Source organism: Xyrauchen texanus, chromosome 12 (genome assembly GCF_025860055.1).
Source record: "Xyrauchen texanus isolate HMW12.3.18 chromosome 12, RBS_HiC_50CHRs, whole genome shotgun sequence".
NCBI classification, from domain to species: Eukaryota; Metazoa; Chordata; class Actinopteri; order Cypriniformes; family Catostomidae; genus Xyrauchen; species Xyrauchen texanus.
The window spans coordinates 32,757,541-32,776,295 of record NC_068287.1 but is presented as its reverse complement, the minus strand read 5'-3'; the positions used below and the strand labels follow the sequence as shown (position 1 = coordinate 32,776,295).

The 18,755-nt window shown below is 37.7% G+C and overlaps 1 protein-coding gene across 3 annotated transcripts in view; it reads left to right on the top strand.

Moving 5' to 3' along the window:
• LOC127653126 (mitochondrial Rho GTPase 1-A-like) overlaps positions 1-11,153 on the top strand; it is a 29,919-nt gene extending 18,766 nt beyond the window's left edge. For 2 of the 3 annotated variants that reach the window (XM_052139668.1, XM_052139671.1), the window contains one exon: positions 9,545-11,153. In XM_052139668.1, the coding sequence (XP_051995628.1) occupies positions 9,545-9,662 (118 nt within the window). In that variant the 3' untranslated portion in view covers positions 9,663-11,153. Of the gene's footprint in view, positions 1-7,285; positions 7,424-9,544 lie in introns of all 3 variants that reach the window. The other variant, XM_052139670.1, reaches the window with a different exon arrangement.
• Positions 11,154-18,755: the final 7,602 nt, after the last annotated feature.

The window sequence follows — 18,755 nt, the reverse complement described above, 5'->3', positions numbered from 1 at the left end:
TAAACTATACCCATCTATGCAGACCAGTGTCAAATATCAACTGTCCCTCACATTTGTATATGCGCTCAAGTATACTTGGGGAATCCCAGCATTTTACGTAAGAGGAAAACCCCACTACATTTACATTTATTAATTTGGCAGATGCTTTTATCCAAAACAACTTACAAAAGAGGAATAATACAGCAAAACCGATTCACTTTAAGGAGACAGCATTACAAAAAGTGCTGCATTACAAAGTTTCACTAGCATCAGAATAGTAATATCCAAGACAGATTAGAGTGCAACAATTATATACAGTGCATTTAGAAAGTAGTCAGACCCCTCAGGGCTTCAGACTGGGACTAAAATTGATTGCGACCAATCATTTAAAATCTAGTTGCCATTGGCAGCAGTCGGATTGATATGCGGTTTTGTCAGATATCTAGTGAGTTATTGAATAGAACCAGTGTGTCTCATGCCACTTTTCACCCATTCAGTTGTGATGATGAGCTCACTGCACTGCATGCAACAATAAACCCAGCATGAACAAATTACTCTTTTGAACCAAATCTTTTTCCATGAATCACCCGAAAATAACTAAAGGTTGCTCAGGTTAGCAGTTTGAGTCCGATTCACTTTCTCAACGAATCAGCTGTCAGTGATCTCACAAATGGGATCGTAGCCATTTAAAAATAAAAGTCAGATGGGTATTTTGGGCTTCTTTATAATTAAAAGTCCTGTATTGTGTACCACTTATTTCTTCTTCTGGTAATTATTTATTGGGATTAAAGTAGCACAATAAACTGCATCTGGGATTTCATTAAATTTACACTCTTGTAGTCTCAGTTTCTGGGCATTATATACACTGGTGGCCAAACATTTGGAATAATGTATATATTTAGCTGTTTCTGAAGGAATTTGGTACTTTAATTCACCAAAGTGGTATTCAACTGATCACAAAGTATAGTCAGGACATTACTGATGTAAAAAAACAGAACCATCACTATTTGAAAAGTCATTTTTGATCAAATCTAGACAGGCCCCATTTCCAGCAGCCATCACTCAAACAAACCCTTTATCCTCGAGTAATCATGCTAAATTGCTAATTTGGTACTAGGAAATCACTGGCCATTATATCAAACACTGCTGAAAGCTATTTGGTTTGTTAAATGAAGCTTAACATTGCCTTTGTTTGTTTTTGAGTTGCCACAGTATACAATAGACTGGCATTTCTTAAGGTCAATATTTGGTAAAAAATGGCAACAAAGAAACAGCTTTCTCTAGAAACTCGTCAATCAATCATTGTTTTGAGGAGTGAAGGTATACAATGCTTGGAATTTCTAAAAAACTGAAGATTTCATACAAAGGTGTACACTACAGTCTTCAAAGACAAAGGACAACTGGCTCTAACAAGGACAGAAAGATATGTGGAAGGCCAGATGTACAACTAAACAAGAGGATAAGAGATAGATGCCTCATGTCCTCAGCTGACAACTTCATTGAATTCTACGCTCAACACCAGTTTCATACACAATAGTAAAGCAAAAACTCAGGGGTGCAGGCCTTATGGGAAGAATTGCAAAGGAAAAGCCACTTTTGAAACAGAAAAACAAAAAGAAAAGGTCAGAGTGGGCAAAGAAACAGACATTGGACAACAGATAATTGGAAAAGAGTGTTATGGATCTTAACACTATAGAGCTTTTGTGGGATCAACTAGACTGTAATGTGCATGAGAAGTGCCTGACAAGACAGACACGTCTATGGCAAGTGTTACAGGAAGCGTGGGGTGTAATGTCACCTGAGTATCTGGACAGACTGACCGCTAGACTGCCAATTAATCTGCAAAGCTGTCATTGCTGCATGTGGAGTATTTTTTGATGAGAACACTTTGACGTAGTTTAAGAAGTTCTGAAAAAAGGAATTGAAATTGTAATAGCCATTTTTCACGTTAATAATGTCCTGACTATACATTGTGATCAGTTAAATACTACTTTGGTGAATAAAAGTACCAATTTCTTTCCATAAGAGCAAAATATATATATACATATAATGCTAAAATGCTTTAAATATATTTTTTTTTCACATCAATCTTCACAACATACCCCATAATGACAAATTAAAAAATAGATTTTTTATAACTTTGCAAGTTTATTAAAAAGAAAAAAACTGAAATATCACAGTGACATAAGTATTCAGACCCTTAACTCAGTACTTAGTTGAAGCACCTTTGGCAGTGATTACAGCCTCAAGTGTTTTTGGGTATGATGCGACAAGCTTTGCACACCTGGATTTGGGGATTTCTGCAGTTCCTTCAAGCACTGTCAGGCTGAATGGTGGACAGCCATTTTCAGCTCTCTCCAGAGATGTTCGATTGGGATCAAGTCCGGGCTCTGGCTGGGCCACTCAAGGACATTCACAGAGTTGTCCCTGAGCCACTATTTGCATTGTCATGGCTGTGTGCTTTGGGTCATTGTCCTGTTAGAAGGTTAATCTTCAACCCAGTCTGAGGTCCCGAGTGCTCTAGACCAGGTTTTCATTATGGATATCTCTGTATTTTGCTGCGTTCAGCTATCCTTTAAACCTGACCAGTTCCTGCAGCTGAGAAACACCCCCACAGCATGATGCTACCACCATCATGCTTCACCTTTGGGATGGTATTGCACATGTGATGAGCGGTGCCTGGTTTCCTCCATATAGGATGCCTGGAATTGAGGCCAAACAGTTCAATCTTTGTTTCATTAAACTAGAGAACCTTGTGTCTCACAGTCTGAGAGTCCTTTAGGTTTTTTTTATGTGTCTTACACTGAGGAGAGGCTTCCATCTGGCCACTCTGCCATAAACCCCAGATCGGTGGAGCGTTGCAGTGATGGTTGTCCTTCTACAAGTTTATCCCATTTCCACACATGATATCTGGAGCTCAACTAGAGTGATCGAGTTCTTGGTCACCTCTATTACCAAGGCCCTTCTCCCCCGATTGCTCAGTTTGCCTGGGCAGTCAACTCTAGGAAGAGTCCTGGTTGTTCCAACTTCCATTTAAGAATTATGGAGGCCACTGTGCTCTTGAGAACCTTCAATGCAGCCACATTTTTTTTGTATTCTTCCCCAGTTCTGTGCCTCAGCACTATCCAGTCTCTGAGCTCTGCAGGCAATTCCTTTGACCTAATGGCTTGGTTTTGGCTCTGATATATATATTTTCAGCTGTGAGACCTTATATAGACAGGTGTGTGCCTTTCCAAATCATGTCCAATCAATTGAATTTGCCACAGGTAGACTCCAATCAAAGTATAGAACCATGACGAAGATGATCCAGAGAAATGGGATGCACCTGAGCAAAATTTTAAAGGGGCATTCAGAAGTTCTCTAAGTAGCATTGGCATTGCTCATCATGTATTTTAAGTACCGCATTTACAGTGGTGTTGGATGCTATACTGCCATCTTTCGATGTGGATCAGCATGATCGTCTCTGCTGCCCCCTCAGCTTTGGAGTATAATTTGCATCTGGAAAATGTCGGAGTTTGAAGTCAATTCTAAAGTTATTTATTTCTCTGTAACAATTACAAATGTAACGAGGAAGCTGGGACTGGCTTGGCAAACACATAGACATTTAATAGCACTTTTCATTGTATAAAGAAACAAAAACACGCACTGCTTTTCAGCCATCTGCGTCAAATCATAAAGACATTCAAAGAAGCAGACAAGCTTTGTACATTTCTCTCCCATTTGTCACTCTCCCTTCTCCTTAAATACTGAAACTCGCTGGAACGTGAATGTGGTGTGCAGGTGGAAGTCATTCGCCACTTATCTTCCCGGCCTCACTCTTTTGCTTTTTCGGTAGTACAGCTACTGGATCTCCTGTTGTCTCCACTGCTAAAGCACGAAAAATAAGTGTTCCATTGTGTTGTCACCGTGTGTGTGTGTGTGTGTGTGTGTGTGTGTGTGTGTGTGTGTGTGTGTGTGTGTGTGTGTGTGTGTGTGTGTGTGTGTGTGTGTGTGAGAGATTCTTTTCGCGCTTCGCATCACCAAACAACAATGTTCTAATCATAGCCAAGTGTATCTACAGTACACAGGCGCCAGCCAATGTGCATGAGGATTCTCTTCTTCAATGTTTAGAGGGTCATGTGATTTCAACATGGTGAAAAGCATTTAAGGGGTGACCCGCACCATGTAGAATAAAACTCTTTTTAGCCAAAACTATTATGAGTACAGTCTTCTTATGTGAGTGTACACCATTCGGATCAAACTTCACAAAAACACAATTCATTCATTAATGTGTAAAACTTTTAAATTGACTCCAAACTACTGAATGCACTTTTAAATGTAATAGCAAAGGGTCTGAGTACTTATGTCAGTGTGATATAATTTTTTTCTTCTTTTTAATAAATTTGCAAAGTTATAAAAAAATATTTTTTTTGCTTTGTCATTATGGGGTATGGCGTGTAAACACTTGTGTTTGAATACAGCATTCAATGCATTTGTCCTTTTGAGTTTAATTGCATACAGATTTGATGCCTTGTTTAAATTGTTTAATTGTATACCAGCAAATGCGTGCAGCTCTGTCTGAATTTATGTCTTGAGTTTTTCCTCATGTTTCTCATCAACAGTTTAAAAAAATTTAATAAATGCATCCTTTGGATTTCGGACAGAATAAAACGGATGCATTTGCCCTTCGTGTTTGATGTCACTTCATGTCTGATATTTAACCCTCTTTTACTGTAGCCCGTTGAAGTGGATATGCAAACAGTAAATCTGCAGTAATTCACTCATCCTTGCTTCAGACACCAATATGAACACAAAGTTTGAATGACATCACCTTTTCGTTTTCGCAATTCTTCCTGAGATTTTTCCCCCATACTAAGCAGTCTTTATAGATTTAATAGAACTTCTTAAAAGAGTGCATGGGTGTAACTTCTATGACTTCATTCTTATTTAGTTGCGTGTTTTTTTTAATAATAATACAGATTTTTTTTCTTCCTTTCTTTAAAGCATGTCTTCCTTCACCTCGTTGGTTTTCATCTCTGTGCATGAAATTTGTAACTGGAAAATGTATTTAAAATTTTGTCTACTTATTATCTATTGAATTTAATCTTGTGAATTGATGAAAACATAGTTTTCACAAAAAACACAGTTTTCCCCCATATTGAAATCATGTTTTTTGTAATGTGTTCCTTTTCTTTTGTTTGACTGGCCCTTTTTATCTTTGTTTTGCATCTCTTTACATCATGCTAGCACTCATTAATGGCATATCAGTCCATGTCGCACTCTCTAACCATCTCATGTTTCATATAAATGGAGACTAACAGCATATGGTCATATGCTGTGATTTGAGTGGCTTGGCTTGTGCTTTGTTATAGTGTTTCATCTATAACACTAAAGCTTCTCTCACTATTACTGTTTGGTGCTTTGGTGGATAGTTACATTTAATTGTGTTTGTCAATATCATTTAGTTTTGAGCTAGTTCTACAGTCTGTATGGTCTTTAATTTCAAGTTTTTAATTAGTTGCTGACAATGCAGCAATCAGTAGGTGGCAGCATTTTTTTTGTTTCGTGAGATTTTGATACCATCCAACACACTCTTGTTGGATATAATAAGTACATTTTGTTGAATATTCTCTAAGTGTTTCAAAGGTAGAAAATGTCTAGGACAAATTCTTCCCAGTTGTAAAATATTCAATTAGTGTGCCATGATTGAAGAAAACCAAGAGTGCAAGATTTGTTCATTCTCAAAGGTAAAAACAAAGGATACTGTGTTATATCTAATCAGTTTAAACGGGATAGTTCACCAAAAAAAAAATCGGTTTTGCCCCTATGAATTTCTTCTGTGGATCAAAAAGAGATGTTAGGCAGAATGACCAGTCACTATTCACTTTCAATGTATGGAAAAAAAGTTGAGCAAAAAACATTAGGTGAAAATGAATGTTGACTGAGGCTGACAGTCTCTTCATTCTCTTTTAAATAAAATTTTGGGTTCAATACAAGTTAAGCTAAATCAACAGTAATTGTGGCATAATTAATTATAATAACGTGTGTGTGTGTGTGTGTGTGTGTGTGTGTGTGTGTGTGTGTGTGTGTATATATATATATATATATGTTATTATTATTATTATGACTCGCCCCTATTTAAAAAGAAAAAAAAAAATCTGGGTTACAATTGAAACATTAAAATACTCACTGTTTAAAAAATAAAGCCAAAAGATGTCAAAGAAAATGCATGTTAACATGATTATAGTGTGATAAAATCACTTGCCTTTTCTGACAACTCTTTGCCGTAAACCCTAAAACGACTGTAAAAATGACTAATTAACACACAAGGTTTTACAGATGAATTAATGCAGGTGCATTTATAAAATTATAAGCTTCACATTTCTGCATTTTAAACACTCCAAAAATCGCCCCCATTCACTTCCATTGTAAGTGCCTCACTGACAATGTTTACATGCACTTTAGTGTTTGCAGAAAGCGGCATTTTGAAATGTCATATAAATGAGTGCCGATTTTCTTGCGCCGTTTAAAGGATTAAGAGAAAGCGGTTTAACACGCCTGGGTAAGGTTTCTCCTGGAGAATAACGTGGCCATGTAAATGCAAGTGCCGTTCTAGCAGGTTTTTGAAGAGTGCGCATGTGCGTGAACAGACTGGGTAACAAACGTCTTAGGATGGAGCACAAAGTCAACAGAGCAGAAAGAATTCAACATTTCTGGGAGTACAGTAGCAAAATTGTGCACTCAACTGACAACTGTTATAAGCAACATGGCATTAAAATAGCTTTAAGCCTCAATAATTTGCTGCAACTACGATACTATGAGAATGCGCAAAATGATTGACGGGCAGAAAGCGGCAAAGACAGCGCCCGGCACGCCGACACATTTTTATTAGCAGTTTACAGAGTCTAGAGCTGTCTCAAAGACAGGTGAGATATTTCAGGATGAAAAAAATCGATTCGAGCACCTTTAAAATTGTATTGAACCCGTAATGTTCCTTTAAGACATAGATATGGTGTGTAATCATTACGAAGCCGATTGCTTTGTAGGATGTGTGCTTTGAAGGCAGTGGTTTACGGAGCATCCTCAACTTACAATTAGCTTCATATAAACAAGATGGCATTCACAGGACAAACAGAAACAAAACGTATCAAAGGTCAAGACTTTTTGCTAAGGTCTAATTCATGCTAAGGTTGTTTTCAGTGTCAGTTGCCATTTCCTAAATCATTAAGCTGTAGTGGTGTGTATGTTTATAGCATGTGGTAAGCAGAGGGGTTTGATGGGGTGGTATTGTTGGGTGTGCAGTTGTTGAACTGCCATGCTGTTCAAGGTTGAGACCCTTTATACAAGATGTGGGCACATTTGTGTTGGTGAGAGTCCAGCCACAGTCATTTCATGCAGTAAGCTTTGTAGAAAACTCAGTCTACATGGAGTGGTCTGTCCACCCATTTGTGGGTGGCTGTAACAGGTAAAGTCCCCTTTACTGCGTTACAAGATGCATAAATGTGTCAGTTGTGTTCCTACTAATCAAATAGTTTTTAAGAGTCAAAATAAAATTCAAATTGATGAAAAAAGTTATCTACCCGTATTCCATTCCTGACCAGTTTTTGTCAAGATGTTTAAATGAAATACATTTATTTTTATTCTTTTTTGTTTTTCTCACCACAAAGTGTGTAAAGGTGAAGTTCTTAATTTCTGCGCCGCAAGGGTCACATTGCAAATACAATTGCAAAAATAATGGACCGTTTTCAAACAGGGTTCCTAACACTCCCTTCCACCCTCAATGTTATATGGCAGGATGCCCAAACAAACAGCAAAGATTTGATAGCGCCACACTGTTTTTGTTGGAAATCAACCAATAAATTAAGTAATTGGTTATCTCTGTATATTAAAGGGATGGTTCACCCAAAAATGAAAATTGTCTCATCCTTTACTCACCATCATGCCATCCCAGATATGTATATGATTTTTAGAAGAATAGCTCACCTTTGAAGGTCCTTTCAATCCAAGTGAATGGTGACCAGACCATTCAAGCTAAAAAAAAAAAAACAATCACATAAAGGCAGCATAAAAGTAATCCATTAGACTCCAGTGGTTAAATCCATCTTCAGAAACGATATGATAGATGTGAGAAATAGATAAATATTTAAGTCCTTTTTCTTACTACAAATCCCAACTTTCTCTGTCATATTTTGAAAGTTATTTATAGTAAAATACTTTTAAATATCTGTTACTCACCCAAAGTGATTTCATCGCTTATAAAGACATAGATTAAACCACTGGAGTCATATAGATTACTTTTATGCTGACTTTTGGTGATTTTTGGACCTTCAAAGTTCTGGTCATCATTCACTTGCATTGTATGGACCTACAGATCTGAGTTATTCATCAAAAAATATTTGTTTGTGTTCAGCAGAAGAAAGTAAGTCTTACACATCTGGGATGGCATGAGGGTAAATGATGAGAGAATTTTCATTTTAGGGTGAACTATCCCTTTAAGGGTTGATAGGAGTAAGTATTTTAACATTTAAAAAATTGCACACTTTAACTTTGAGGTATCTACTGATGTAATTGCTGTAAGTATTTTGACTTCTATTGTTGGTTTATCATCATTGATAATTGTTATCTTTGTTGCTGCTTTGATAATCATAAAAGTGTTTTTCCTTCATAATATATTTCACATGTTTCACCCAGACATACTCCCAACATGGCTATGATAAGCCTTTTAAAGTTTTGTGTCTGAATCTGACATTAGATTGAAGTGTGTTTAAAGCAAGTTACACCCTTTGGACGTGTGTTTGAACACTTCAGTCCTGTACTGAAAACATTAGCTGGCTCTCTCATGCTTGCTTTTTCTGCTTTTACATGCTGCCTCTTCCCTCCTGATTCAATTGTTCATTTGTATATTAATATGGGATGTACGAAAGGTAAAACAAATTGCATTTTTTTTATTTTTATTTTACAGATTGAAAACCCTACTAATTCTGAAATTAGACTATTACGTTCTGTCTTTGTTGTTTCATTATGCGCTGGCTATAGTTATGTCTATGAGGGTGAATCTCACGAAAGGGCAATAAATCTTCATTACTTTCATCAATAATTCTAGCAATAAGTTTATTCTGAATTGGGATGCCATTTCTTTGTCATTTGTTCTCACAAATCTTGTGGACAGTAACATTAAAAATCAAATCACTTTATTGTCACACTACCATGTACACGAGTGCAACAGTAGGTGAAAGTCTTGTGTGCAGTTCTGAGCAACATAGCAGTCATGACAGTGACGAGCCGTATACCAATTACAGTAAACAACATACACGACACAATTTACATATCAAATGTACACATAATTACACAACACAATAATAATATACAAAGTACAGTAAACAATACACACAATATAGAATACACATACAATAAAAAAATAAAGCGTATAAAAAAATATATATATACAGCAGATGTATTGTGGAGAATATATTTGACAGTCCAGTGTGAGAGATAAGATTAAAAACGCTGCATTAAGAATGTCGTATTAACAAACATCCAATTTTTCTTCATACTTTTACTCTTTTTTTTTTTTTTTTTTTTTCAGACACATGACTCAAGTTGACCTAAAAAACTCTACATTTTGGTTGCGGGCCAGTGTTGGTGCAACAGTGTTTGCTGTTCTTGGCTTCGCCATGTACAAAGCTCTCCTCAAGCAGCGGTGATCAGCAAAACCAGCATGTTAAAACAACTCAGTCCTCCCCTGATAAACAACAAAACCCATAGTCCCTTATTCAATCCTTTTTACTTTTCAAGAGAAGACTAAATGCATAATAACAGATGGCTACATTTTGTATGTAGTTAAAGAGATAGTTCCCCCAAAATATGAATTTCTGTAATTTATTCACCTTCATGTTGTTCCAAACACCTCTATGGAACACAGAAGGAGATGTTAAGAACCATGTTAGCCTCAGTCACCATTCATTTTCATTGGAGTGAGAAAAGATGCAATGAATGTAATTAATGACTGAGGCTAACATTCTATTAAGCATCTCCTTTTGCTTTGCACAGAATAAAGCCATACAAGTTTTGAATAACATGAGGGTGATTTCAATGATAAAAGAATGTTAATTTTTGGATGAACTATCCCTTAAAACAGCCTTTCTCAAACCATGTGTCTTTTTCCATAAAGTGTTACATGACCTGTTCCCTTATCAGCCATGTGGCAGAACAGGACATTTACAGTATAGCAGGGCCTGAAATTGCATCCTCTAGTGTTGGGGCATGAGGTTTTTAATGTATGCACACTGATATTTTCCTCAGGTCAGTATTAATTGATGTCACCTATATTGGAAAGACAAAGCAGAGGGACTAGGTTTACTTATAGATGATAGAACACTATGTTTATATATATATATATATATGACAGTCCAGTGTTTATATATATATATATATCTATCTTACTAGACATTCTAAAATTGCCTGTAGTTAGTGAACAAAATAATATTTGAACTCTTCACAATAGAGATGCACATGTGCTTGAGAAAGAAGCACTGAAATAAAGCCATTTCTCACATGTAAATGTAATTTGGCTCATTGTACATTTGAAACTATTAATTTGTTTGTCTTTTGTCTGTTTTGCCATTGCTTGAAGCAGGCATAGAATAAGGGATTCTTTTTATGCAGTCTTTTGTTTTTATTTTGATAAGTTATATTTTATATTTTCCTGTTTACCATGGCCTTTATAAAGATTATGCACAGGAAAATCTCTGCATTGAATTCACCCCTTTTTATGTTATAGGGTTTGTTCACCCATTTACTCACACTGACATTGTAAACCCATGTCTCTTCTGTAGAACACATAGGAGCCACCGCCCCCCCGCCCCGCAACTGCCTCAACATCTCTTTGTGTTCTACGGAAGTCATATGGTTTGGAACAACATAAGGATGAGTAAATGATGACAGATTAATTTTTGGGTGAACTATCCCTTTAAGTAATGGTGAACCAGACCAATAAGACCTGCATACTACATTACAAAGACTTTATCAATTATCTTTTCCTACTAACAATCATGTATAGACAAAGTTACTAAAATTCTGTTGTTTGTTGAAATGTTTCAGATCTTATGCATATGTAACTTTCAGCACAATTTTCCCCATTCAAAACCATAGAATTGTTGCATTTCTGAGTTTTCAAACATTTACAATAAATAACTGTGTGAATAAATCATCGGTCTGTTTTATTGGCTTTGGACACCGTAAGCTTAGCTAGCACATTTATCAGAAAGGAACATCGTGTTAATTTGTAATAATGTGTGTTAAAAAAAAAAAAAAGTAAAACTGCAAAAATTCCAATATATTTAGCCATTTAAATGAGGGAGTCTTAATATATAAATATCAGAAGTGAGGATGTGTCAGGAAAAGAGAAGTCCTTATGTTAATTTGTGTGTGGTGGAGTGCAAGCATTAACTGAATCAGATCGAAGATGAGCATGTCGACTGGAGGTGGGGTGTCGGCCCTGCTCTGCCAAGGCTTTCTGAAGAAACGCAAAGACACAATGGTATGGATATATACAGTCATACATATTGTATTTGTGAGTGTATGTAAATGCATTTGTCTTTTGGAAGGGTGCAGAAGACAGTTGTTACAGATATACATTCTTCAATTATATTTTAGAATGCAAATGCACTTAAGATGTAGAGTTAAATGAGACTTTGTTTTCAGTGATTCAATATATTTTCATTAGAAGGTTCGGTGGGTGACTTACTGGTTTAGACTTCACAACACAATGCTTTTTTTTCTACACTAAGAAACATGGAAGTGCCGTAAGTATTTCAGAGTGTTTTATATGATATATTTTCAGTTAATATGATTAATTGAATATGTACATGTAAAGACCTGCAGTGTTAATACACTTCATATGATTTCCCTTTTCGGTTGTTTCTAACTTATTTGTTCCTTCTTTAATTTAGAGTGCTCTGTTCTAATAACCTTATTGAAGTTTAATTTTTTTTTTTAATTGTTATGGAATTCTGTAGTTTTTATATATATACAGTATCTCACAAAAGTGAGTACACCCCTCACATTTTTGTAAATATTTGATTATATCTTTTCATGTGACAACACTAAAGAAATGACACTTTGCTACAATGTTAAGTGTACAGCTTGTATAACAGTGTAAATTTGCTGTCCCCTCAAAATAACTCAACACAGCCATTAATGTCTAAACCGCTGGCAACAAAAGGGAGTACACCCCTAATTGAAAATGTCCAAATTGGGCCCAATTAGCCATTTTCCCTCCCCGGTGTCATGTGACTCGTTAGTGTTAAAAGGTCTCAGGTGTGAATGGGGAGCAGGTGTGTTAAATTTGGTGTCATCGCCCTCACACTCCCTCAAACTGGTCACTGGAAGTTCAACATGGCACCTCATGGCAAAGAACTCTGAGGATCTGAAAAAAAAAAAGAATTGTTACTCTACATAAAGATGGCCTAATCTTTAAGAAGATTGCCAAGACCCTGACACAGACGCAGCAAGGTGGCCAAGACCATACATCGGTTTAACAGGACAGGTTCCACACAGAACAGGACTTGCCATGGTCGACCAAAGAAGTTGAGTGCACATGCTCAGCGTCATATCCAGAGGTTGTCTTTGGGAAATAGATGTATGAGTGCTGCCAGCATTGCTGCAGAGGTTGAAGGGGTGAGGGTCAGCCTGTCAGTGCTCAGACCATACACCGCACACTGCATCAAATTGGTCTGCATGGCTGTCGTCCCAGAAGGAAGCCTCTTCTAAAGATGATGCACAAGAAAGCCCACAAACAGTTTGCTGAAGACAAGCAGACTAAGGACATGGATTACTGGAACCATGTCCTGTGGTCTGATGAGACCAAGATAAACTTATTTGGTTCAGATGGTGTCAAGCGTGTGTGCCGGAAACCAGGAGTACAAAGAAAAGTTTGTCTTGCCTACAGTCAAGCATGGAGTGTCATGGTCTGGGGCTGCATGAGTGCTGCAGGCACTGGGGAGCTACAGTTCAGTGAGAAAACCATGAACGCAAACATGTACTGTGACATACTGAAGCAGAGCATGATCCCCTCCCTTTGGAGACTGGGCCGCAGGGCAGTATTCCAGCATGATAACGACCCCAAACACACCTCCAAGATGACCACTGCCTTGCTAAAGAAGCTGAGAGTGAAGGAGATGGACTGGCCAAGCATCAGTGTTGTGTCACATGAAAACATATAATCAAATATTTACAAACATGTGAGGGGTGTACTCACTTTTGTGAGATACTGTGGGTGTGTGTATGTGTGTGTGTGTGTGTGTGTATATATATATATATATATATATATATATATATATATACACACACACACACACACACACACACACACACACTCACAGGCCACTTTATTAGGTACACCTGTACAAATACTTAGTCATGCAATCATCTAATCAGTCAATCATGTGACAGTAGTGTACTGTATAAAATCATACACATACGGGAAGTTAATATTCACATCAACCATCGGAATGGGGGAAAATGTGATCTCAGTGATTTATACCGTGGCATGATTGTTGGTGCCAGTAACTGCTGATCTCCTGCATTTTCAAGCACAACAATCTCTAGAGTTTACTCAGAATGGTGCCAAAAACATCCAGCGAGCGGCAGTTCTGTGGGTGAAAACGGCTTGTTAATGACCAAGGTCAGAGGAGAATGGCCCAAGCTGACAGGAAGGTGACATTAACCCAAATAAACAAGCGTTACAACCGTGCTAAAAAGCGTTTTTTAACACACAACATGTCAAACATTGAGGTGGATGGGCTACAGCAGCAGAAGACTCCTCAAGGTACCACTAGATTCAGCTTAGTACAGAAAGCTGAGGCAGCTTCAGTTTTTTGTTCTTGGTTGACAGAAGTGGAACCCAACGTGGTCTTCTGCTGTTGTAGCCCATCCGCCTCAAGGTTCGACATGTTGTGCATTCTGAGATGCTATTCTGCTCACTAAAATTGTACAGAGTGGTTATCTGAGTTACTGTAGCCTTGCTGTCAGCTCAAACCAGTCTGGCCATTCTCCATTGAACTCTCATCAACAAGGCGTTTCCATCCGCAGAATTGCTGCTAACTGGATGTATTTTGTTTTTGGCACCATTCTGAGTAAATTCTGGAGACTGTCGTGCATTAAAATCTCAGGAGATCAGCAGTTACAGAAATACTCAAAACAGCCCATATGGCACCAACAATCATGCCATGGTCGAATGTGTAACCCCCCCATCATTCTGATTAACTGACCTGTATCTGTATGATCTTACATAATCGCATGAAAAACTAGGTGTTCCTAATAAAATGCTCAGTGAGTGTATATGTTTATTGCCATTTTGCAGAAGAATCTTGTAGGTGTGGTTATTAATCCATTGTTTCTAAAATTCAACAGTCAGATCTCAGAGGACAATATTACATATATGAGGTAAATTGCATATGTAATATCCAGCATCATTGTGTCATTGTTTGGGGGCTGATAAAACTGATACTTCAGTGTTCCATTGCAATTTAAGAGTCTATCATATGGTTTAACGGGTTCAGTCTGTGCGAGAGGTGAGCAAACCGGATAACAAACGCTATCTTTTTGAGATCACAATGAAAAACAGGAAGAAGAAAATGCTGGTGAGTTTCCAACTTTTGACTTGAGTCTATAATCTGCTTTGAGGATGTGGACTACCACCAACCACTAATTAACAATGGTATTTTGTTGAGACTCAAGCCCCTTCAGAACAATGATGACTTTTTCAAAAAGGAACATGCAATGAACTTATGACTCAAAGCATTATGAATACTGTCTTTATCTATCAATTCTCCATATTTATGTTTTGCAGCCCTAATACACCAACAATACAATGTGTTCAAATGCACTAAAGTTAAAACTACTGATCTTGGCAGCATTTCCCAAAAACATTGCAAGCTTAAGTTTGTTGAGACCATTTACACCAATGGTTTAACTATATACTTAGGCTTACAAGGATTTGGGGAAACGCTGCCCGGTTTATTTTACGGCAGAGGCAATTTGCACTAAGCAACAAAAAGGATATACTTTGCACTAAGTGCAAATAGTGTTAGATACTATTTGCAACCCTTATTAAATACTAACATACAATATAGGGGCATCACTTGAGTGTGTTTCTACACTACATGCATCACCAAATGGATAATATACACTGATAAGCCAAAACATTATGAGCACCTTCCTAATATGACGTTGGTCCTCCATGTGCTACCAAAACAATGCCGACCTACCGAGGCATGGACTCTACAAGACGCCTAAAGGTGTCCAAGACATTAGCAGCAGATCCTTCAAGTCCTGTAAGTTGTGAGGTGGAGTCGCTGTGGATCAGAATTATTGGTCCAGCACATCCCACAGATGCTCAGTCGGATTGAGATCTGTGAAATTTGGAGGCCAGGGCAACACCTTGAACACTTCATCATGTTCCTCAAACCATTACCTAACAATGTGTGCAGTGTGGCCATGCTATTTCCTGATGCCACTGCCATCAGGAAATAGCATTTCTATGAAGGGGTGTATTTGCTCTGCAACAATGTTTAGGTAGGTGGCATGTATCAAATTGAAACATCCAGTGTTTCCAAGCAGAATATTGCCTCTCACGCACCGATGAGCCTTCGGCGCCCAACAGCCTTACACCAGTTTCTGGTTTGTCATTTCTCGGACTAATGTCAGTAGGTACGCCCTACTGCTGACCAATAGCACCAAGCCTTGCCGTTTCAGAGACGCTCTGACCCAATCATCTGGCCATAACAATTTGGCCCTTGTCAAAGTTGCTCAGGTCCTGCTGGATTGTTCGCTTACCATCTAATCTACCCAGATCTTGACATGTGGCCTTGTTAGAAGATGATAAACATTATTCACTTCATCTGTGATAAGATTTTTGCTCATTACCCCAATTTCGTGTTGGAGGTAAACACCTTTACTGGTGTTATACTGGCTTATGGGGCAAGTGATTTTGCGCATGCTTGTTTTGATGTCAAAAGCAGGATATAATCAGATTATTCAGACACAAATCTCATCTAAACGTGTGTTTCACAGTTGTCAGTTTTCTTGAATAAGATGATTTTTGATCATTGTCAGCATAACCACAGTTTTCCTGACCAGCAGCACCATGATGATTCTGATTGCCCCTAAACCATTTTCTGGTTCCGGTCTCCGTAAGAAGCAGTGTAAAAAAAAACTACAGAAATGCAAAAACTACATGAGCGCTCAACTTGTGCAGTTGTGGGCTGTCATAACAACTCAAAGTAGTTAATGATTTGCCCATCAACGTGACTAACCTGGGGCCTTCATATCATCTACCCACTTGGATTAAAAGACTGTTATCGCAACTTTACTGGTGTTATAAAGTATAAGCACTATGGAGCCACATGCTTTTTTTTTATTTGGCAATTTTTTACATATAAAATATGCTAAACATCATATTATCCATTAAAAACACACACACAGATATGAGTGAACACTGGAGACTGGAATACGAAAACGGGCTGAATCGGGGAACATTTCTGCCTACCATATTTTATTGGTTGAAAAAATGGATAGTCCCACCACAAACTCACATAATTGGTTGAGCCAACATTGCTCTTTTTTTTTGCTCAAACAAACAGGGCAATGTTTTCATATTGCCACAGTGTTTACATTTTTAGAAGAAACCTTAGAAGAAGGCTTACTTATAGTTGTCTCTGTACATCAAGCTGGGCAGTGTCTGCCCTACGGGGGGCTGTGCCCTCTCAGTTTTTGCACTCATCCTCAAACACATGTCAACCACCAACTTTTTAGTGCAGTGGGTGGATTTTTCAGATGGTTAGCGCAGTGGGTGGATTTTTATGCACCGTAGGTGGATATACAATGAACTTCAAACCTAAAACTTCCCCTTAGAATAAATGTTCTGCCCCAGAAAAAGTCTCTTTAATAGAAGCAAAAAAAAAAAAGAAAGAAAGAAAGGAGAATGGTGGCATTACCACCCAAAAAGTACAGAACTGGACAAGGGTTAAGATAATCAAATCACTAAATAAGATGTACACAGTTATCATTCTCAAAGTGTGGCCCTTCAAAAATTCCAAATGTCCCCTCAGGTATTTCATCCTGGCGCAGAATCTGAAGCTGGTATAGGAGAACGTATTTTAATAAAGAAAAGAATGTTTCAAAATTATGACAGATGACAAAATTATAGACAGATTATACTCCGTTCAGTGACTGTTTGGAGGCAGAAGAATAATTCAGAGCATTGTTCCACCCCAATTAAACCACTGCCTATATAATTATCAATTGAATGTAATTTACTGATGCCTACTTAGTCAAATTTACATTACAGAGCTCATATAAAATTAACTAAATGTTCAAACCTAGAAAATTAAATACCAATAATGTATTTACCGGTATTTAAAAAAAAAAAAAGCAAAAACAACAATGTCTTTTTCTATGTAGTTATTAGGGTTACTTTTACTTATACAACTTTTTGAAGTTGATACATGAAGAGATAGTCAGAGATAAGTTGTTGATAATGTTGATATAATTATTCTGAGCTGTTATGACAGCCGACAACTGCACAAGTTGAGCTTGAAATCAATTAACACTTCAATGGTTGTTGTTGTTTTCCTCTGGTTCGCTCATTTTGGCAGTTTATACTTGGGGTCTCAAGACCAAAAATACAAAACAGGCAATTGGAATCATCATGGCGGCGCCCAGTGGTTGCTCAGGAAAATGTTGTATGGGGAGTGTCGGTACACGATCCGTTCCACCTGCACGATCCGTTCTACGCATGCGCGTAATTACGTAGTAGAAAACGTCACGGTTTTCCTACACTATCACGGATCGTGTACCGACACCACGCATGCGATGAAACACTGACGGCCAGGCGGCACAACTTGCGGCTAGGAAGGCAGTTGTAAAGGGTCAGTTGTCACGCTGCTATTTTCCTCCAATCAGGGACAAGCTACAGTAATGCCACTGCACTTGCGGATTGGCAATTAAGACCCTATTCTACATCAGCCGCCTTTTCCCCACCAATCCACATTTTATATACCCCAAAAGTCTGTCTTGGGAGAAAGTAAATTAAAAAATGTGCAGAACATTCAATTGTGTCATCAATTTTTATGTAAATAAAACATAAATATTCTTGTTTTGATTGTCTTGTTGGCTATCAGTTGCCTTGATATGTCAGTGTTGAAGTGTGTATTGCGAAATAAAAAAAAAACAACTTTTTTTTCTTCTTCAAAATTGTAATCACGGAAAGAACACAAAACATTTGTGTTCTTTACGCATGTACATTTTGTTCATACCAACTAACATTTAGAAAGTACGAAAACTTTTATAAATGCAAAAAAGGTCCTTTATCACAGTGTCATCACAACATCGGCTCCGAATAGTAGCGTAACCAAACGTCCGCCCATCGATCTGTCTGGACGATCTCAGTTATTCTAAATAAATGTAGCCAACTTGGATGCACTTGACAAGAAGCATGTTAATCTTTGGATTAACAGCACTTCACCATATCAGTTATCTAGCACTTTAATGTGTAATAGTAGTGTAATAAATCTCTTAAACAGTACGGTGGTCCAAAAACTCGCAACAGCCAACCGGTTTAATTTAAAAGGGTTTACACTTTATTTCAAATACATTAGCTAAAACTCAGTATCACGGGTACAGATATGAAGAAAGGGGAAGAGAGACACTGGAAAACCAGCAACACATCACTCCATCTACACACAGTGAGTTTCACGCTTAACCGTCACGCAGTGTTTTATTGTCAACGTAACATA